The sequence below is a fragment of the Schistocerca nitens genome, chromosome 9, assembly GCF_023898315.1.
Source record: "Schistocerca nitens isolate TAMUIC-IGC-003100 chromosome 9, iqSchNite1.1, whole genome shotgun sequence".
Classification (NCBI taxonomy): Eukaryota; Metazoa; Arthropoda; class Insecta; order Orthoptera; family Acrididae; genus Schistocerca; species Schistocerca nitens.
The window spans coordinates 285,133,758-285,157,908 of record NC_064622.1 but is presented as its reverse complement, the minus strand read 5'-3'; the positions used below and the strand labels follow the sequence as shown (position 1 = coordinate 285,157,908).

At 40.1% G+C, this 24,151-nt stretch overlaps 1 protein-coding gene across 5 annotated transcripts in view; it reads right to left on the bottom strand.

Moving 5' to 3' along the window:
• The window catches only part of LOC126203488 (uncharacterized protein CG4449), a 175,252-nt gene that overhangs the window by 123,271 nt on the left and 27,830 nt on the right, over window positions 1-24,151 (bottom strand). For all 5 annotated transcript variants that reach the window (XM_049937816.1, XM_049937815.1, XM_049937814.1 and 2 more), the window contains exon 3: window positions 10,204-10,351. In XM_049937816.1, coding sequence (XP_049793773.1) covers window positions 10,204-10,351 — 148 coding nt within the window. The remainder of the gene's footprint in view (window positions 1-10,203; window positions 10,352-24,151) is intronic.

The window sequence follows — 24,151 nt, the reverse complement described above, 5'->3', positions numbered from 1 at the left end:
CACCTCTTAGTGTTTCTTCATCAATTAGGTGCATTGTGGTAATGGTGTTGTGTCCTGGTTGGAAACCCAAACGTTTCCGAACATCACATTTGATAACGTTTCCTTCATTGTATGTTGTCACTGCATCATACACTGCAAAATGCAATGTTTTTATCTGTACAAACACTCTTTTGGGAATACTAATCCAAATTAAATTATTTACACTTTCATATGGATTTTGTGTTTTCCTGTGTAAACACTTTTCCAATAAACTTGGCTGTGCTAGATCTCTGAATATGGGCTTAATTACATCAATTACAGCATTTGGCAAACTGTTTTTATGGGCACATTCCTTTCCTGATTGGTACTTACACCATGAGTCATCACCTGTGGGACAGTGCATGTTGTGGGTGCTCATTTGTTGCTGCAGTATGAAAAAATAGTGCCCATACTGCTCTCCTCATATGTTCAATGCTTCTTGTATTTTGCCTAATTGCACACCCATAATACCTCTGCAATCTATCAATTGCTTCATCTGTCAATCTTCCTCTTCCTCCTAGGGTCTTACCATCACTAAGCTTCTGGGATCCTAATGTCTGCTTTAGTTTACGCAAGCGAGCCCCCATGCGCTTCTGCACATGTCCAATGCACTCCTGTTTTTTAATGTGAATTTCATTGCCATAAGGTTTGAGTTCCTCTACAGCTTTATATCCCTTATAATCACCATCTCCTATACAGTTAGTGTATCGTACATTATACCACTCCTGTGATCTGGAAAAAATTGCTTTCACTCCCTCTACTTCCATCACTCCACTCGCGCCGTGAAAATTTGCTTCACAACTTTCACTATGTTCGTCATTGGTATTGCCCTTACATCTACAATGTTTTGAGAGAATAGCAACATCAATTACTTTTCAACTGTCTGCACTAGTAGCTGTCACAACTCCATTTTGAGATTTATGACCTCTACGTTGCCATGATCCATCTAAAGCAGGGCCGGCCAAACGCTGCACAGTGTGCAGACGTGCAGAAGTGCTGCACATGTGCGCACGTGTGCGACAGCGACATCTGTTATTAGACATGTGTCCTAAATGGACGGCGGCGGCTCCACTTCCCTGTGGTACAAGCAAGAGCGCAACTTATCCAGTCTAGTTTTCCCCTGGTGACCGTAACCTTAACAGAGAAGTACTGAGAAGTGGCAAGTACTGTGAAAAAGCAAAGGACGGGAGATCTATGTTCTCAGTCGTTTAAAAATGACTGGGAATTGCAATTCTTTTTTGTAGCCGTTGGTGAAAACTCACAGTGTTTGCTGTGCCGCCGAATAATAGGCGTCCAGCGTAAGTTTTCAATTGAAGTACATTACAATACATATCACAAAGACGAGTGTAGTGTACTCAACAGTGAAGAACGGCAAGCAAAATTAAATGTCTAAGAAAATGGATGAGACACATCAACTCGATTTTACTGTACGTCAAAGTAACTGATAGTTCTTGAACTCTTAGTTTCTTGTGTTACATTTATGTCTGTTTTACTGTACGCTGTAGAATGTACTGTTTTCAATTTTCCAGAATGACACAACCACACTAAATCTTCACTGCGAGCAAGTTTTAAAATCGCATTAAGATTTGCACAATCTCGGAAACCATTTTCCAAAGGGGAGTTTGTGAAAGGATGTCTGATTGATGCTGCAGAACTTGTGTCTCCCACGAACGTTAGCAGGTTTCAAGAAATCAATCGATCCAAACAAACAGTGACAAGACGTATCAGTGCTATGGCCGGCGATCTGCACAGGCAGTTAATAAATAAGGCTAAAGATTTTTTGCTTTCTCTGTTGCGCTCGAAGCAACAGATCTTACAGACACAGCCCAGGTTGTGATATACATACGAGGTGTCGATAACGCACTTTGTGTAACAGAGGAGCGACATCTGTGCGTAGAAACATGCACTACATGAAAGCTGACGGCTGCGGCGTGCACGCTGTGACCCGGAAGTTGCACATGTGCAAGAGCACCGCACGTGTGCAGAACTTCTGGCCGGCCCTGATCTAAAGCAACAGTTAAATCTCTACAATTCCCATTATCTGTCACAGTTTCTTCAACTGCTTTCTTCATTGTTGCTTGAGCAATATCTTCAGCAGAAGATCCCACCAATTCACTATAAATAACAAACTTGGTTGGTGGTTTTGGCAAGTTCATAATTCCACATAACACTTCCCCGCAGCACTGCCCTCGCCAATGCAATGCAAGCCATACACTAGCCTAACATTTATATAATAAACCTTCTTTCCACTATTACGACTACGAGGGATAATGTTAGAATTAGAAAACAAAACTTCTGCAAGCGCATTTGTTACACTTCAATAACATTTTACATGCCAAACCAATGTGTGAAGTTATTTTCAATTCCAGTCTTTCTTTGCAAACTTGGCATAATACGTTATATTTCAAAACATTTGAGAGCAAGGAAATGTTAATTATTTCATTCACATCATTACTGACACTTTCATAGTTTCCAAGTTTTTCTTTGCTGTCACAAAGTTTCTTGTTGGAAGAAGTTCTATCATATTCATTTGGAGTAGTCGGTGAAGCAGTCTGAGCAGCATCTCCCGTCGAAACAACAAAAGATTTCTTCTTCCACTCATTATGCCTTTTCTTAAATACTCGATTGCTGAAACGGGGCATATTGATATCCACAAACCAAATACGTAAAACAGGTACGAGCAAAATTCGTCAAATACGCAAAATTGAACAGCTAAACAACACAAAGCAAACTCCACAAGTTAACACACATGGTATAGCGTTTACGTTTACCGATATGAACACTCATCTGTCACAGAGATAAAGCCATACCACATTGGAAAATAAAACACTGTCTAATTCCGCAAAGATACCCTGTTTGCAGCCAGCAAGCAGCGCCCTCAGAGGTGACACACCAATTCACTACAACCATTTACACAGCGCGTCAACTTTGCAGCGATAAATAACACACTTAGAATTCACTTAGAAGGGTGAAACTTGATTTGTTTTATTCAGAAAACTCCAAATAATTTTATAATGAAAAAAAAGTTAATTTTGTCATTTTCATCGCTCCGGCTCCCCTTAAAACATCAATGTAGGCCTGTGCTGTGATAGTGCCACAAAAAACAATAAGGGGTGCAAGCCCCTCCATGAAAAACATGACCACACCATTAACCCACAACTCTAAATTTTACTGTTGGCACTACACACGCTGGCAGATGACGTTCACCAGGCATTCGCCATACCCACACCCTGCCATCGGATTGCCGCATTGTGTACCGTGATTTGTCACTCTACACAACGTTTTTCCACTGTTCAATCATCCAATGTTTATGCTCCTTACACCAAGCGAGGCATCATTTGGCATTTACTGGCACGATGTGTGGCTTATGAGCAGCCGCTCGACTATGAAATCCAAGTTTTCTCACATCCAGCCTAACTGTCATAGTACTTGCAGTGGATCCTGAGGCAGTTTGGAATTTCTGTGTGATGGTCTGGATAGATGTCTGCCTATTACACATTACAACCCTCTGCAACTATCGGCAGTCTCTGTCAGTCAACAGACGAGGTCGGCCTGTACGCTTTTGTGCTGTACGTGTCCCTTCATGTTTCCACTTCATTATCACATTGGAAACAGTGGACCTAGGGAGGTTTAGGAGTGTGAAAATCCTGCATACAGACATAGGACACAAGTGACACCCATCACCTGACCACATTCAAAGTCCGTGAGTTCCACAGAGCACCCCATTCTTCTCTCTCACAATGTCTAATGACTACTGATGTCACTGATAAGGAGTACCTGGCAGTAGGAAGCACCACAATGCACCTAATATGAAAAACGTATGTTTCTGGGGGTATCCGGATACTTTTCATCGCATGGTGTATATTATATGCTATGCTTCCAAAAGGAATATACTGATCTCTCTGGAGATGTAGGCAGCATAAGAAAGATAAGTTATTGTAGGCTTTTCTTTTTCTTTCTAAGTCTTTTATCTTATTGTTATGAGCCATATGCAAGATCCTTGGTGGTAGCAGCATATTGGTAGCAGAGTCTTTTTTGAGTACAGTTTCTCTAAATTTAACCAACAAGGTTGTGCAAGACTATGTGAGCTCTCTTCCAAAGATTTGCATGTAAGTTCCTTGAACATTTCTGTTACACTTTTGTATGGGCTATACAGACCTCTTACGAATCTAACAGCATGTCTCTGACTCTGTTTGATGTCTATTGTCATGCCTACTGAATAAAGTCTCCAAACAATGGAACAGAACTCTGGAATTGATCTCAATTGCACTTTATATGTGATTTCCTTTAGAGATCCATTGTACTTTCTTGGAACCCTTCCAACAAACCTAATTCACCCTTTCACCTTCTCTACTACTCACTTTGCTTGATTGTCCCATTTCATATAACTTCTTTGTATCAGCCCTAAATACTCATACAAAGTGACATATTCAAGATGTTCACCACTGCATTTCTGCATTTCCTTTTGATTGTCGAATGAAAATACTTTCCTGTAAAAAACAGTATTGTCAGTGAACAATCTCACAGTCCTGCTGATAAATAATTTATGTGTACTGCGACAGGTATCATCCTTCTGGTTCACATCCAATATTACTTTCATGTTTATGGCAGATTTGCTGCCCTCTATTAAGTATTGTGTTCTATTAGTCAAATATTCATCAAGCCAATCACATATGTGTGAAGATAATCTATTTGGTCATATCTTCATTAGTAGGCAATGGTGTGGCACAGTAGTAAATACCTATTAAAAATCTAAGACAACAGTATTTCTCCGTTCACCTGCATCTATTGTTCACAAAATGTCACGTGTGATTATGAATGGGTAGCTTTAAGAGATGAAACAGTGACTTCACCAGAGGGTCAAATAGGCAAAAGGACAAGGCTTGGTAGCAATCCTTATAACAGAAGAGATATTGAATAGATATTGCATTTAACTGATGAAAAGAGAAAATATAAAAATGTAGCAGGCGAAAGGGAATACTAATGTTTTAAAAATCAGAGTGACAGGAAGTGCAAAATGATTAAACAGTTATGGCTAAAGGGCAAATGTAAGGATTTAGAAGCATATGTCATTAGGAGAAAGACAGATATAGCCTACAGAAAAAGTAAAGAGGTCTTTGGGCAAAAACAGAAGCAGCTGCATGAATATCAACTCAGATGGGAAACCACTCCTAAGAAAAAGAAAAAAAAGGAAAACTGAAAGGTGCAAGGAGTATATAGAGGGTCTATACAAGAGAGGTAGACTTGAAGGCAATTTTATAGAAAGGGAAGTCGACGTAGATGAAGATAAGATGAGAGATGCAATACTGCAAGAAGAATTTGACAGAGCTCTGAAAGACCTCAGTCAAAACAAGGCCACAGGAGTAGACGAAATTCCGTCAAAACTACTGATAGCCTTGGGAGAGCCAGCCATGACAATAACTCTTCCGTCTGGTGTGCAAGATGTATGAGACAAGTGAAATACCATCACACCTCAAGTAGGATGTAATAATTCCAATTTAAAAAAAAAAAGCAGTTTCTGAAAGGTGTGAAAATTACTTAACTATCAGTTTAATATGTCACGATTGCAAAACAATGACACGAATTATTTACAGAAGAATTTAAAAACTAACAGAAGCTGACCTCAGGGAAGATCAGTTTGGATTCCGAGAAATGTAGGACTATACGAGGCAATACTGACCTTACAACTTATATTGGATTATAGGTTAAGAAAAGGCAAACCCAAATTTATAGCATTTGCAGACTTAGAGAAAGCTTTTGTCAATGCTGACTGGAATACTCTATTTGAAATTCTGAAAGTGGCAGCAGTAAAATATACAGAGTAAAAGGCTATGTACAACTTTTACAGAAACAAGATGGCAGTTATAAGAGCCGAGGGGCATCAAATGGAAGCAATGATTGAGAAGGGAGTGAGACAGGGTTGTAGCCTATCCCCGATGTTATTTAATCTGTACACCGAACAAGCAGTAAAGGAAACTAAAGAAATTTTGGAGTAGGAATTTAAGTTCAGGGAAAAGAAATAAAAACTTTTGAGGTTTGCCGATGAGACTGTAATTCTGTCAGCAACAGCAAAGAACATGGAAGAACAGTTAAACAGAACAGACACTGTCTTGAAAGGAGGATATACGATGATCAACAACAAAAGCAAAACAAGAATTATGAAATGTAGTCAAATTAAATCAGGTGATGCTAAGGGAATGAGATTAGGAAACAAGACACTTAAAGTAATAGATGAGTTTTGCTATTTGGGCAGCAAAATAACTGATGGCAGCCAAAGAAGAGGATATAACATGTAGACTGGCAATGGCAAGAGAAGCATTGTTATAGAAAAGACGTTTTTTAACCTTGAATATAGATTTAAGTGTTAGAAAGTCTCTTCAGAAAGTATTTGTCTGGAGTGCAGCCACATATGGAAATGAAACATGGACGATAAACAGTTTAGACAAGATGAGAACACAAGCTTTTGAAATGAAGCTGCAGAAGAATGTTGAAGATTAGGTGGGTAGATCACATAACTAATGAGGAGATACTGAACAGAATTGGGGAGACAAGAATTTGTGGCACAACTTCATGGGATCAGTTGATAGGACACATTCTGTGACATCAAGGGAGCACCAACTTGGTACTGGAGGGAAGAGTGGAGGGTAAAAATCATAGACGGAGACCAAAAGATGAACACAGTAAGCAGATTCTAAAGGTTTTAGGTTGCAGCAGTTATTCGGAAATGAAGAGGCTCACACAGGACAGAGCAGCATGGAGAGCTGCATCAAACCAGTCTTCGAACTGAAGACCACAACAACAACATGAATGGATCAAGTTGCATTTCAAGAATGAGTACTAATTCTTTTAGAGAAGCTTGTTTCCATCCAGGACAAGCCTAATATTTAGGCTTAGAATATGCTCTAGGATCCTGCAACAGAGAGAAATCAGCAATACTGGTTGAACCCAGATCTCCCACTTAAGAGCCTCAGCCATCCAGACAAGCTTCACGGCCAACCCAAATTGTCAACCTGTCACATGCTAGTAGCATCCCAGTCCACTGGCCTCACTGCTCGTAGCATTATCTGTATTATTGCAAGAGTTCGGATGTGGAGTGCACCTGCACTGAATGTATCAGGAGCTGTCTTCACTCATTATTATATATCCAACAGATATATACAGCGGCCATGTATAAACAAGATAAGGGAAATCGAGACATCAGCCACATTCAGGCACTGAAATAGCATCATGGTCGCTAATTGTTCTCTCATTGGTGATGTTCTTAAAAAGATTGAGACTGTTTGTAGCCAGTTAATCTATGAGGGTCATTTGGAAAGCAAAGAACTTTTTTTTTCTACAGAAATTTTTATCTGATATAATTAAATAAAACTGTATTTTATATATAACTTTTATACCCAGGCTACTTTTCCATACACATTCAATGTTCAAATTTAGGCATTAGTCATATTGTTTTATCAGCTTTTTATGCCTTCTACATATGCAGGTGCCACCAAGGTGTTGAACCACTGATTAACAGCTTCTTTAAGTTCGGCTCTTCTGTAGTGCTGAACGCTCAAAAAAAATCTTTTGATTTGGGGAATAAGTGATAATCACTTGGGGACTAAGTCTAGACTGTATGAAGATGTTGAAATATCTCCCACTGAAACTGCTGAAGCAAATCCTGTGTCAATACTGCTGCAGGTGATTGTGAGTGAAGGAGGATGACTCCACTGAATAGCATTCCACAGCACTTGGTTTTAATTGTGTGGCAAAGTCGCTGAAGCATCTGACAGTAGGCCGCTGCATTTATGGTCCCACTTACTATGCATGTTGCTGATGAGCAGGGCTCCCTTATGATCCCAAAATCTGGTGGTCAACATTTGTTTTGCTCTTTTCAGTTTCATTGGGGATTGCGAATAAAGCCATTCCATTGACTGGCACTCAGTTTCTGGTTCAAAATGTGATAGCCAAGTCTTATTAACTGTGAACTGTGATTCAAAAATTCATCACCATCCTTTTCATAGTGACAGAAATTTCAATGTAGCTGCCATTCATTTCGTTTTGTATTCGTCTGACAAAATCCAAGGAACTCTCCTGGCACAAAGTTGTTTATAGTCCACAACTGCACTAAAAGTCTTGTACAACACAATTCTTGGAATGTTTGGGAGAGATCATCTTTGATTTTTGTTTCAATCCTTGCTCTGAATCCAACTGTCACCACTAAGGGCTGGTTTGAGCAGTCTTCATCGTGAACGTTCTTCCATCTATCATTAAATATAATATACCACATCTGAACTGACACTTCATTCATCAAATTACTGTAAAACTCAGTTATCTGTCTGTAAATTTCAATGGGATGGACTCCTTGCACATTTAAAAAGCGGATATCACCGTGCACCTCAGACCTGGCGAGTTGTCAATTCTCTCACATTTTAAGGTTGCACAGCTAAGCAGTAAGCAACCGTATTGGAGCACAGCTACCCCAAAACTGAAGCAGACGAGTACCAAGGTCAGTGGTCGGTCAGCAGTGGTGGTGTCAAAACAAAACGTTCTTTACTTTCCGAATGACTCTTGTATATTATCTCTTTCATGTGTCGACTGTTGAACTATGACAATATTACAGAAAGGACAGATTGCTACTCACTATATAGAGGAGCTGTTGAGTTGCAGACATGCACAAGAAAAAGACTGCTATACATTTGCATTCTAGAAAACAGATACACATTCACACAGGCACTATCCACACACAGATGACCACTGGCCACTGAGGCTGTTCATGTGTGTGCGTGAGTTGTGCTTCTGTGAATGTTCATGTGTTTCCTACTTTTGAAGAAGACCTTTTGGTTGAAAGCTTAAATGTATAGTAGTCTTTTTGTTGTGTCTGTCTGCGACTCAATGTCTCTATATGGGGAGTAGCAATCCATCCTTCTCATACTATTATTGTTATTCCAGTCTGGATTTTCTATTGCTGAATAGTTGAACTAGTTTTCAAATCAACTTTTAGACAATGTATTCAGTATTACTTCAGAAGACTGTCCTTACTGCTATTAGCGTATGTGTAGTTCTCCAAGTTGCTGCTGGGCAGGTTGAAAACACAACCTACTGTAACCATAGGTGTTGGAATTACAAATAATGAAAGTCAGGAAGAACCATGGAATTCAAATTTCTGTGACTATAATCAATCATTTACTTACAGCAGTACACTATTGTAATTGTAGCCACAAACTGGCAGCACATATAAAAGCACCTCTCCTACAAGGTAGACAGTTGTTTGACACACTGCAGGCTACTCATACTGTGTGTGCTCACTTACCATCTAATCTGACTGTAATGATATTGTGAATTAAAAGGTGATTTCAAATGGTGTCTTTGACTTCATTTTAAATACCAATGACAACTTCCTAAGTTGAAGGACACATTTCGAATCCACTATTTACCAACGCAACATGGTCATGGCCAATTGGTCAGTGTCAAAGTAAAAAGATCTAAGGAGTTAATTAGGCCTGACTAATGTGGATAAGCAACTGACTGCTCATTCATTCCAAGACTATGTCCCCTGAAAACACCAAGAACAGCCAACCTCAAAACATCTTTAGGTCCTATGACCAGCAACCTAGGTTTACAATGATGAGAGTGGAAACTGGCACATTTGTGCCTTGCATATATATGGTTAAATCTATTAACAATGGACCCTACAACATGTATCAAGGCAGATAACTCAAAAGAACTGCAGTTTTATTAAGGTTAAGCTACTCAATCTAATTACTTGGTACAGTTATCCATTAAAATAGCATTACTGCAACACTTTTTGAGGTAAAGACTCAAGTCCAAATCATCAGGTCACAGTGGAAAACGCTGAGATTTCAAATCTTGCTCAAACTGTGTTGTAAATGTCACTGGGGTGGCCTTTACGTGGCCTGGTGACACCAAATTCAATTACTATACCAAACTGTTCACTTCTCTGGCATTACTAATACTATCTCTTCAACATGTCATCTATTTCTAATTCAAACATTCACCAGTGTATATTGCCATGCATAGCGTACCGTGAAACCACCGTTTGTTATTTGTGTAAGCTATGTTAATAATAGCATTTATGACAAAACTTATTCACAAATCCTAATAGTTGAAAATCTTTAGAACACCAATAAATTATACTGATTGATGGCTGTGAGACAATGTGCAAAGATTTGCTTTAAGACTTACTCATCATCTTCTTCTTCATTCTGAGTTGAAGTGTCACCTTTTCTTCTTTTACACTGTCGTGTTTCTACATCATTTTCAACCGGTTTTAAAGGAACAGCGTTTGGATCACGCTTAAGCATGAACTCACTGAGATCAGTATTCATCCATCCTGTTTATTTTTGTGCATTGTGAGATACAATAAGATGGCAGAATTAAAACAAAATTTTGTCCAACAATATGATTGAAATACATTTTTGGATAATGTTTATTAATAACTCTTGGTCACTAAATTATTTCAACTAGATGTGAACTGGCAGTACTGTACACAGAATATAACATTACACGCAGAAAACAGATATAAATGTCAATGAATTACATGAATCCCCACCAACATGATGTAGTTTTAATGATAGAATCTTTAAACAAAAACTGCAGGAGGAATTATGAAAAATGCATTTGGCTTTGTACATAGTTAGGATTATACTACTGTGCAGCCAGTAACTGGACATGATGACTGGATGTAAGAACGATAATAGTGCTGGCTTTACGAGACAAGAACTTTGTTATAAAAACTGAAATTCCTTCACTAGCAACTGTATCTATGTTAATGTACAGTGCATGTGTAGACTAGTAAATGGGTTTTGGTATAGACCTCTCACTGCCAATCATTGCTTTGTGGCAGTAGTTATCACATTAGAAAGACACAATGCATCTAAGTAACCATGTCAGACACAAATTTCAATGACAAAAAAGGTGAAATACACTTGCAAAAGGAGTATCATTGGGCGATGTTCTATAACACTGTCCAATCACATTAATGTAACCACCTGTCAAAAGCCTGAATAACCAGCCTTCGCAGCCCGGACACTGCAAGATGTGTAGGACAAGAGTCAGTGAGGTTCTGGAAGGTACCAAAAGGCACCTGAAGCTATGCTGACACCAGTGGCGACTGAGGATCCATGGCGCATACAGCACAAATGAGGTGGTCCCAAGATTCTTGATTGGGTTTAAATCTGGGGAGGTTGTTGCCCAGGAGAACACAGTAAACTTGTCCTCATGCTGTTCAAACCACGCTCATACACTGCAAGCTGTGTGACCCATTGCATTGTCCTATTGGTAGATGCCACTGTGCCAAGAATAGCCAGACTGCATGTAGCAGGGGACATGGTTCTTAAGAATGGTTTCATACATGTGATGATCCACTGTGCCTTCCAGAATGATGAGACGACACAGAAAATGCCACAGAAACATTACTTATACCATAACATTTCCTCCTCCAGCCCGGACCCCTCCACAGGTTGTTATAGGGTGTTTGCTTTCAGATGTTTCACGCCAACAGTCATCTGTCCAATGGAGCATAAAATATGATTCATCTGAAAATATGACCTGCCACCACTCAGTGTGAACATCCAGTTGCAGTAATGGCATGCAAATTTGAGCCTTCATCACCCATGAATGCCAGTCAGCATTAGTGCATGAACTAGGTGCCTGCTCCAGAAGCCGACATGCGGCAGAACTGTCACTGAACGATCTCTGAGGAGACACTGTCAGTAGCACTTTGGTTCATCTGGGCAGTTAGCTGCTCACCAATTGAATGTGTATTAGGCTGTATACATCTACACCTGTCATCTATGGCCCATGGTGCACTACAGCTGCCTCAGCACAGGTTTTGGATAGTGCCATCCTGCCATTCACTATATACCTTAACCAAGACGTCACGCAAAAGTTTGCGAACTTAGCCATCTCAGAAACATTCCACCCTTGTCTCGAAGGTCAACAATCATGCTCTTTTGGACATCAGATAAATCACTTCATTTCTGCATTGCAACAATGATTGAACTGTTTTCCTCGTTACCCCCCACCCCCTCCTCCAACATGCTTTATATACCCACCACTGCTAGTGCTACAACCTGCCATTTGTGAGTGGTTATCGCAGGTTGATGTCAAACATAGGTGATGGTCGCATTAATGTGATTGGACTGTGTAAATATAAATGACGTATTACTTTTCATAAGCAAAGCCTTTTGCAAGCCTTTGATGACAGTGTAATTAATGTTTTACTCTGGGATGAAGAATTTAGTAAAACTAAGAGCCGTATGTGCTTGTTACTGTTAAACTCCCTTGTGGTGAAACTGACACACAAAGCAACAGCTACGTGAAACAAAAGCTACATTACAGCAAACAAAATATTACTTTCAAAATAATGGAAGACAGATAGAAGAAAAGATTACATGGAAATTGCATGGATGGGACCTATGAAAACCATACTTTTTGTGATCTATCTCATTAGGCAACAATGACATAAATCATCAGAATATTGAGGTTATAAATTTAAAATTTCACATTATAATTAGTATAAGACAGAATATTCAATGTAAGTGAACAACAAACGAAACATCAATATTATTATTCAAGATTAATCAGTATACTCTTGCTACTGTTAAGAGTGTACAAGCAAATGAACATATCACATGACTACAACAATTAATAAAGCAGCAGCTTATTTGAAACAACAGATTTTCTGCTGGTTAAGAAGTCTACAGATTTGCATCTTGCATAATTGTAGAGAAAAATGTAGCAAGTGCTTCTGACAAATAACATACACTGTTTGACAATTGCTAAGGAACAACTGTGAATTGCTACGGAACAACCGATCAATGATAGTAAAAGAAATGTAGAGGGTGGGGCATGTTAACTGCAGTGAAGCCTGTGCATTAACACTCAGTATGTGTTCGACAGTTCCTGCAGTACCTTGCCTGACGAAGGTGGTTGTGGAATCAATTAGTTTGACATTTCATGTGGTATGGTAACATCTCTGCAAGACATTATTTGAGCGATTACAATTGTAGACATTCAGTTGGATGGCTTGAAGCTGGTCAAAGGGTCACTACAGTGGCCACAGAAATGGATGTGTCCAAACGTGTCATCTCATGATTAAAAAAGGCTTCTCAAGATGGAAATGCTATGTGAAAGCATGCTGTTGGTAGCAGACAGATCATCACACTGCAAGAGGAATGATATGTAGCTCTAGTGGCAAAAAGGAACAGACATCTCATTCCTTGGCAAATCATTGTAGACCTTACAACTGCCAGCATTAAACATGTCTGTACCGGAACCATTATGCAGTCATTGTATCAGGCTGGTTTTTATGCTTGGAAGCCTGTTAAATGGATCCTACTTCAACCATACCATCATCAAGAAAGATTTCATTGGTGTAGGGAGGAAGCTGACTGCGGTCAGCAACAGTGGTCCAGAGTGGTGTTCTCCGACGAATCCTGCTTCACTGTGGCATGTGCTTCTGCCCACCAGTTAGTGCAGAGAGAGAGAGAGAGAGAGAGAGAAGGGAACATATTACACACCACAGAACGTTTACGAGCATCATCAGTACTGCATAGGTGTTATGACATGGCAGGCATTAGAAACAATGGCCAAACACCGCCATATATCGCTGCGCAAGGTAACATCACAGCTTAGCAGTACTGCAGGGAGATTATTCTGGATCATGTCCATCTGTTTAGGGGTGCAGTAGGTCATGACTTTCTGTTTATGGTTGACAATGCCCATCCACACAGGACCTCTGAGATGTCAGATACATTAGAATGTGAAGATACTGAGCGTATGGAAAGACGCGTGTATTCCCCGGACTGAACGCTATACAGCATACCTGGGATGGCCTTGATAGCCGTGTTTCTCAATGAACATCATCTAGCTGACCTGTGGAAGAACCGAAAACTGCCTTGAGAGAGGAGTGGGGCAATATCCCCCAAGGACTCCTCAAAAGTTTGGTAGCCAGTGTGAATGATGAGTGTAAAATGTGCGTTAGGGCCTGAGGAGGGTGTATTTCTTACCGGAAGTCCGATATTTACCTTTATGTTGGGAGTCTGACCTGTGTCCAATCTGTGTGCAACAAGAATGTTATTTATGTCCATTATACTGCTTTCCCATGTGATGAGACGTGAACCACTTTTCACTATAAATGTATCACTTGTCCTGTATTACATGTGTACCTACTGTGTTTCATGTTGTCCTTCATTTCCTGTTTTTATTCCTGTCCCTTAGCAATTGTCAAGCAGCATATGTTGCTTATTTTTTAACAAAAGCAATGTTAGTTATTAATGTACATTACAGAAGTAATTAATTATATGAGTTACATCCATAAAGTAAGTTCTGTTTGTATTTCTTTCCATAGTAGTGCTATAATCATAGTTTGGCACATGCATGATAGTTGCTTTGAGTTAAGGAGAAGAAGATGATGACATTTTGAATCTCCGTGTGAAGTTTATGGTGTATAATGCTTGCTTAGTATGGCACAGTTGAATGAAAATCCTGTTACTTGCAAGATTAGATCTGTAGATTATTTTCTGGAAGTGAAGAACATTAAACCACTCAACATTCTTTGGCACATTTGTGAAGTTTACAGAGAAAATGTGATGTGTAATTCAATAGCAAGGACATGGGTCCAACGGTTCAATGAAGGATATGATCAAGTACACAATGATAAACAAAAGCAGCACTCATGTTGGTTCATGCAGTTGAAGAACTCATAAAGGAAAATCATAAGTTTACAGTGCACAATCTTTCAAAGGACTTTTCACTAATTTCAACATCACTTCTTACAAAGCAACACAAAAAAATCAACTCTGGGCAGTTCAGTTGACTTTTTGACACATTATAACAAAGATAGTAATGATTTTGGCTAAGCAAGATGGTGACTGGGGATGAGAATAGGAGGTTCATTTATGAAACAATCCAACTGAAATGACAGCCAACGAATGGAGGCACATTGCTTCACCAGTAAAGCAAATCTTGATATGTTAACTAATTCTTCCATAACTTCTTGGTAGAACAACTTCATAATTACAAATGAAAATCACAATACTGTGTATGTCCTACATTATACCATAGAAGATACACAATATCATGATTTTCATTTGTAAATCTTACACCTCTAAAATTTATATGCACACTCTTTCTGCGTAGATTCCACTGGTGTATTTTTACTGTGAGGTGCAACAATCAATGCAAGTGTTTACTGCAAGATGTTTACAAAACTGTGTTGCACAATGCAAAGTAACTGTCACAGAAAGCTCACAAATGGTATTGCTTTAATTTGTTACAGTGCCTGTCCTCAGACAGGAAGCAAGATATGACAACTCTTATTAGACTTTGGGTGGAGCCAGTTTCACCATCCTCCATACAGCCCTGACCTCGCCCCTAGCAACTTCCATCTCTTTTTGCACCTGAAAATCTTTCTTGATAGTCAAAAATTCAACAACGATAATGAGCTCCAAGAATATTTTACCACATGGTTGAAAACGCAGGCAGTAACATTCTGTGATTAAGGTGTACAAAAACTTGTGCTACACAATGACAAGAGCCTACAAAATGGTTGGAGCTTTGTAAAAATATATTTTAAGATTTGTCATTTTTTACAATAAATTATTTTTATGTATCCATACCGATATTGTTTTAGTTGTGGAATTTAGTTTATGGTCCTTGTAACATATGATAACATCTGTTTTGACTCATTTCACATTCTACCATCATGAGATCTACAGAAAACATTATATGAATGAAAGGAAGAGGTCATGATAATCGTAATGATGATGAAATGAAACGATCATATGGCATTGCTGGCTGGGAGGCCCCATCTGGGGAAGTTCAGCCGACAAGTGCGAATCTTATTTCAGTCGGCACCACATTGGGCGACTCACGTGCTGGTGATGAGGATGAAATGATGATGAGGACAACACAACACCCACTCAATGAGTGGAGAAAATCTCCAACCTGGCTGGGAATTGAACCCGGGCCCGCTGCATGGGAGGCAAGCATGTTACCATCCAGCTAAGCAGGATCACAAAAGGCGAAATCAGTATCTAAAAGTAATGATAAAATTATTGTAGCAAAAAGGGAGAGATAATTATCTGAAAACACGGATAGGGCTCCAGCTGTAGCTGGCAGCAGCTCCAGGACTGACACCAGAGTGTGGCGAGGCACTTGCCTCCACCCCCCATCAAACAACACCACGCATAAAGTACTTTAGGATTATCTTAAAGGTTGTGTAATGTGCTAAAGGGATAAAAAAACATGGAGTAAATATAGACTTAATGGGCTGGGGCAGCTTAGCACTGCGCACCACCAGCACCAAACCTGCATTCTGTCCATGGCTGCCCCAAGCACTGATGCACAAAAGTGTGTCATTAAATTTTGTCAAACCATTTAATCATAAAAAGTGTAAAACAATCCCAGCAGCTGTTGTATTGTCAGCTAGTATCTGAGGTAATAACATAATAACATATCCACCTTCAGCTCACATCACAGATTAGCTAGACTAACACACACTAAGAAGATATGAGGCACCCTCAGGAGTGGTGCACCGGCACACTGGGGTGGTGCATAGGCACACTGGGGTGGTGCATAGGCACACTGGGGTGGTTCCACTTGTCACCCAATACATACCAATATAAGATTACTGCATCTTTTTGAGAGACCTAGGGTGAAACTCACCACTCCTTAACAGTCTCCTTTATTGCACACAATTTGCTAGGCAGTGTAGAAATTTGACATTTCTGTACACAGGCCTTCAAAACAAAGTTGTACATGTGTTCTTATGTCAGTGCCAGGAAGGGGGGGGAGGGGGGGAGGGGGAGGAGGGGTTTCCCAGTACTTAACCATCCTGTCAGCCAGTTTGTTGCATGGTATGGTTGCACGCAACCTAGCTATAATGATCTCTTCAAGTGAGAGGACAAAGAGGAGGTTGTTCAAGCTGCTGGGAGAGGCTTCATAGCCTGGAGCTTGTTCCCATGAAGGGAGAACCAGTGGTGATGCAAAAGTGACACCACCTGCTGACAGATGGACAGATGGCAACACACAGATCATCAAAGGGAATGTAAGAACTAGCAGGCTAAGATACTAGGACTGCTTGCTGCCTTGGCAGCAGTGTCAGCGGCCTCATTTCCTGTCAGACCAACATGATCACGAACCCGTATAAACATCACAGTGGCTTCATCGAGAGTGAGCAAGTGACCTGTTGTACTACAGGATGGACGGTGTACAGCACACAGAGGCTTTGAAGGGATCTGAGAGAGTCAGAGCAGATGATGCAACTGAAAAGCCTGTGTCGCCAGATGTACTGTGAGGCCTGATACAGGGCGACGAGCTTTGCTGTATATACTGAGCAGTGTTCTGGAAGCCAATACTGAAAAACATTGGTGCCAATGATGATGGCACATCAGACACTATGGTTAGTTCAAGAACAATCAGTTTACACAACGATACAATCGTGAAATTCAGTGCGAAGGTCGTGAAACTGAAGGCAATAGAGTGAGGCCAGAGTAGTGTCCTTAGGAAGTGAATGAAGGCCAAGGGGAACACGGACTACCATATAAAACCAAAGTGGTGAAGGTTTCACACCCATTGGGAAAGTGACAGGTAGCTTGAAGTTAAGCTGTCAGAGCAAGAGCCAAAAGCGAACTCCAGGAGCTAACAGAGATGAGGGACGCACCCTATACTGGTGATCAAGGGAGTCATCGAAGGAGGCACGGGTTTGGTGGCCAAGCATGGCAGACAAATGGCATGCGTATCTGTTGAGGAGAAAGTCACGGCAGTAGGACAGTGGTAGTTCATCAGTTTCTGCATAGACTCTAAACTAATAGTAACAGTATGGTATTCTGCCGTACGGCAGGTCTTGTCATGGGTTAAGCCTCTTCCACTTTTGTCTGCCCACAGCCAGTCTTTTTATTTCTGAATATTTGTCTCCTCTGATATTGTCCAGCATTTGATATCTTCTTTTTCCTCTTCCCCTTTTTCCCTCCACCACTCCTTCTATTCCTTCCTTCCATAAACAATCCCTCCTCAAACAATGTCCAATCCAGTTCTGTTTTCTCTTTCAGATGACTTTCAGCATGTTTATTTCTTCTCAAACTCTTCTTAATACTTCTTCATTCCTTACTCGGTCTTCCCTTTTCACTGTTTCCATTGTTCTCCATACCCACATCTCTAGTGCCTCCAACCTTCTTTCATCTTCCATCTCAACGTTCAGGTCTCTGCACTATACAGTACAATGCTCCAGATTAACATTTGGCAAGTCTTTTCCTCAGATCATTGTTTAGTGGTCTGTAAAGTAATTTCTGTTTCTTCTTGAATCCTTCTTTTGCCATTACAATTCTTTTCCTAATTTCTGTTGAGCAATACTTATCATCAATTATTAAACTTCCCAAGTAACTGAAGTTACTCACTTGCTCTATTTCCTCCCCCCCTATTTTCCTATGGCATTTTCTCCCATTTCCTCCAATTACCATGCTTTTCATTTTCTTCTTGTTAATCTTCATTCCATATTCTTCCAATTTTTTGTTTAGACCATCTAACATTTGTTCCATCTCTCTTGCACTCTCTGCCATCACAACCATGTCGTCTACAAATCTTACACACTCCACTCTCTGACACCCCCCCAATACAAACTCCTATCCTGCCATCAAAACTTTCACTAATATTGATCAGTATTGGTGATAAGCAACAACTTTGTCTTACACCTCTTCCCAGTTCAATTTCTTCACTCATCACACTTCCTATTCTTACTCTTGATCTCTGGTTCAAATATACATTTCTAATTAGCCATTTATCTCTCCAGTCAACTCCATGTTTCCTTAGGATTTACATCAGTTTGTCCCATCTGACACAGTCGAAAGCCTCCTCTAGATCAATGAACAGTACATACACCTTCCTTTTCTTCTCCATGTACCTCTCCCTTACCACTCTCAGTAGTCCAAAGGCATCTCTAGTTCCCACTCTTCGCCTGAAACCAAATTGTTCATCTTCTATTACACAATTCAGCTTTCCATATAGCCTTCTGTTGAGCGTCCTCAGCAAGACTTTGGCTGCATGCGATATCAGGCTCACTGTTCTATGTTCCTCACACTTTTTGCTGTTCTTTTTCTTTTCTATAGGTATTAAGATATTTTCTGTAAAGTTCTTTGGCCATTTTCCTGTCATGTATATTTGATTACACAATTCAATCCACTCCCTTTTTCCTAATTTCTCCAATGAATTTAACAGTTCCGCAGGAATCCTATCAATTCCCATAGCCTTTTCATTTTTCAACTCCTTCATAGATGCTTCAATCTCACTAGTTAGGATTGAATTTCCTTTGACATCATCTGCAACTTTATCTTCTTCTTCTATCCCAAGCTCTTCTTCACTTGGTCGGCTGTCTGCAGCATATAGCCATTCTATATATTCTTCCCATCTTCTCATTACTCCTTGGGGTTCACTCACCATTTTACCGTCTGCTGCCTCTACTTCCTTTAGTCCATTGTTGTTTCTCTTTTCCCTGAATGTCAAATCCATTGTTTCTCTGTAAATCAAGTCATATTTCTCTAATTTCTGTATCCTGTCACACTTTTCTGTCAGCCATTTCTCCTCAGCTTTTTCTGTCTGCCTTCTTAATTGATTATTTAACCTCCTGTAGTAGCACTTCCCTTTTACTGTGTTTACAGTTTTCCATTTCCTGTAGTCATCCATCTAGGTTATCATATCTGGTATTACCCATTCTTTCTTTACTTTTTTCCTCTCCTTGACTCCAAGTGTTTCCTTAGCTGCCTTTTTGATCCCACTTTTAAGACAATCCCATCTTCCTTCTGTGCATTCATTTTTCTGTCCTTGCATCATGATTTCACTATATGCAGTCTCTAATTTTTCACAATTGCCTTTGTCTTCCAGTTTCTCAAAGTTAATGTGCTCTCTCTTCTGTCCTTTCCAGCCTCTTTTCAATTTAACTAGAACCTCAGCAACTACTAATATATGATCTGAATAAATATATGCCCCTGGATAACTTTTGACACTCTTTAGGCAATTTAGGTATCTTTGTTGTGTTATTATGTAATCAATTTGATATCTTTTGTTGTCAAATCGAGATATCCAAGTATACCATCATCTTTTGTGGTTATCAAATAGAGTATTTCCAACTACCAAGAAATTTTCATTATAGTGTTCCAATAATCTTTGCCCTCTCTCATTTCTTTCTCCCAGTCCAAATTTCCCTTTTCTATCCTCTCATAACATTCTTCTACCTCGTCATCTAAATGATTATTTGTTGGCATACAGACACAGATGATACCTAAGTCTTTCTTTTTCCCTTTCAGTCTCATCATCATCATCATTATTCTTCCACTAACATATTCAACCTTGATAACCTTGTCCTCCAGTCTTTTACCTATCAAAATTCCAACCCCATACATTTCATATTTATCTTCACCCGTATAGTACAATTGGAAGTCGGCACTTTCTAGTTCTCCACAACCACCCCATCTCACTTCACACATTCTGAGTACATCCAATTTGTTTCTTGTCATTTCATGTTTGGCAATTACTAATTTCCCTTTCTGGAGAAGGGTTAAAACATTCCAAGTCCCAATCCTCAATAAGTCTTCCATCTTCTTCTCCTTCCTTCCTTTTCCATTTGCTCTAATCTCTAGAGTCGTCACTGTATTCTCCTCCTGGAGATCCGATTGAGGGGAAGCTTTACTTCCAGAATACTGTACAAAGAGGTCCATCCCATGAATGTCTAGGGAAGTAATTCCAGTGATGGTTTCCCATTGCCTTCCACTGTCCTCCACATCCTGTCAGCTCGCTGACCCAGTTTCCCGCTGGAGTTTGTTACCCAACCTTCCACTGGTTGCTCAGCTTAACAGGGGCACCACCTGTAGCTAGGATTATGGAGAAGTGAGGTGAGAGAGGCTAAGAGAACTCACTTGTTGAGTTCTTATATTCACATCTCACCCCCATCCTTAGCCAGAGTTGCAAGGTTGTAGTAGCGACTCTCAACTGGGCTAATGTAAAAGACGCCAGTGGGCAAACAGATGGTGGATAGTACTAAGACAGCATAAGAGGGATGGACGAGCAGATGCATAAACAAAACACTCAAAGTTGAGTTCTGAATGTACAAGGGACCGGTACAAACAGAGGAGGGATGTTTGATCTGCTTCCCAGGAAGTACCACTGAGGACACATAGGACATTGAGGGACCACATACAGTAGATGCCAGATAACACACATGGGAGGACCAAGAAAGTTTCCTATCAAGAATGAGCCCCAGGAATTTCATACTTTCAACGAACAAAAGAGCAGCAGGCCCAAGCTGTAAAAACTGTGGAAGAAACCAACTATATCACCAGAAATCCATACAAACATTTTTATCTGTGAAAAGCAAAAGCCACTGTCAACGCACCACGAGTAAAGACGATTGAGGCATCACGTAACAAGCCACTCAATGAGGCAGATCCAGGGAGAGCTGCAGTAGACGGCAAAATTGTCAACGAAAATTGTCCTCCACACATGAAGGACATAGTAATAGGCAGCCCTGGTGTAGAGAAACAACTGAGAGTTTAAAACAGATAATTTGCCAGGTATGGTATCCCAATTCGGTTTCACAAAGAGTACTCTACAGCACTGACACCTTACTTAGCTTGCATTTATTGTGAATCTCTCACTAAACGCAAAGTCCCAAGTGACTGGAAAAGTGGCACCTCTATATAAGAAGAGTAAAAGAACAGACCTGCAACATTACAGAAAAACATCCTTAATGTCAGTTTGCTCCAGAATTCTTGAACACATTCTGAGTGTAAATATAATAAATTTTGTTGAGACAGAAAAGCTTCTATCCATAAATCAGCACAGATTTAAAAAACATCACTCATGCAAAATTTAGTTTGCCCTTTCTTGCATCATATTCTACAAACCATGGATGGAGGGCAACAGGTAGATTCCATATTCCTAAATTTCCGGACATGGTGCCCCAATGCATACAGTTGAGGAAGGTCCAAGTGTATGACTTATGTTCCCAGAAACGCACGTGGCTCAAACACTTTTTAAGTCATGATGTTAGGAAGAACTCCTCTGACAGCCGGTAAAATCATTGTTTATTAAAACAAGACTGTTTTCGTGGCTTCAGGCCACATCATCAGGTGAACAATGTTAAAGGATCACAATCATACACACTGCTCTTAGTCAAAATTTACTATTCACTTGCCTATGATCTTTTAATGTTGTTCACCTGATGATGAGGCTTGAAGCCATGAAACCAGTCACATTTTAACAAACAACAATTTTACCAGCTGTAAATAGAGTTCTTCCTAACATCACACATTTGAACAGCTGCATTTGCCCGGAATATAAAATAGTTTGTGACTTTTTAAGTAAAAGAACCCAGTACACTGTCCTTGGCAGCAAGTGCTCATCAGATACAAGGGTATCATCAGGGGTGCCCAAGGGAAGTGTCATAGTACTGCTGTCATTTTCTATATATATGGTCTGGCAGACAGGGCGAGCAGCAGTCTGCACGATGCTGTGGTGTACAGGATGTTGTCATTGTTGAGTGACTGTGGAGAATAGAAGATGACTTAGATAACATTTCTAGTTGGTGTGATGACTGATAACTACCTTTAAATGTAGAAAAATGAAAACAAACCTATAATGTTCAAATACAGTATTAGTGGTGCGTTGTTTGACAGAGTCACATCAACTGAATATCTAGGCGTAATGTTGCAAAGTGATATGAAATGGCATGAGCATGTAAGGATTGTAGTAGCGAAGGAGGACTGTTGACTTCGGTTTATTGGGAGAATTTTAGGAAAGCGTGGTTCATCTGTAAAAAAGACTGCATACAGGACACTAGTTTGACCCATTGTTGAGTACTGCTCGAGTGTTTGGGATCCCCACCAGGTCCCCCTGCAGAAGAGACCAAAGCAAATCAGAGGTGAGCTGTTAGATTTGTTACAGGTTAGGAATGGGGGAAAGAAATATAGTAGAAGAAGAATGGGTAGCTTTGAGGGATGAAGTAGTGAAGGCAGCAGAGGATCAAGTAGGTAAAAAGACGAGGGCTAGTAGAAATCCTTGGGTAACAGAAGAAATATTGAATTTAATTGATGAAAGGAGAAAATATAAAAATGCAGTAAATGAAGCAGGCAAAACGGAATACAAACGTCTCAAAAATGAGATCGACAGGAAGTGCAAAATGGCTAAGCAGGGATGGCTAGAGGACAAATGTAAGGATGTAGAGGCTTTTCTCACTAGGGGTAAGATAGATACTGCCTACAGGAAAATTAAAGAGACCTTTGGAGATAAGAGAACCACTTGTATGAACATCAAGAGCTCAGATGGAAACTCAGTTCTAAGCAAAGAAGGGAAAGCAGAAAGGTGGAAGGAGTATATAGAGGGTCTATACAAGGGCGGTGTACTTGAGGACAATATTATGGAAATGGAAGAGGATGTAGATGAAGATGAAATGGGAGATATGATACTGCGTGAAGAGTTTGACAGAGCACTGAAAGACCTTAGTCGAAACAAGGCCCCCGGAGTAGACAACATTCCATTGGAACTACTGACGGCCTTGGGAGAGCCAGTCCTGACAAAACTCTACCATCTGGTGAGCAAGATGTATGAAACAGGCGAAATACCCTCAGACTTCAAGAAGAATATAATAATTCCAATCCCAAAGAAAGCAGGTGCTGACAGATGTGAGAATTACCGAACAATCAGTTTAATAAGCCACAGCTGCAAAATACTAACACGAATTCTTTACAGACGAATGGAAAAACTAGTAGAAGCCGACCTCGGGGAAGATCAGTTTGGATTCCGTAGAAATACTGGAACACGTGAGGCAATACTGACCTTACGACTTATCTTAGAAGAAAGACTAAGGAAAGGCAAACCTACGTTTCTAGCATTTGTAGACTTAGAGAACGCTTTTGACAATGTTGACTGGAATACTCTCTTTCAAATTCTAAAGGTGGCAGGGGTAAAATACAGGGAGCAAAAGGCTATTTACAATTTGTACAGAAACCAGATGGCAGTTATAAGAGTCGAGGGACATGAAAGGGAAGCAGTGGTTGGGAAGGGAGTAAGACAGGGTTGTAGCCTCTCCCCGATGTTATTCAATCTGCATATTGAGCAAGCAGTAAAAGAAACAAAAGAA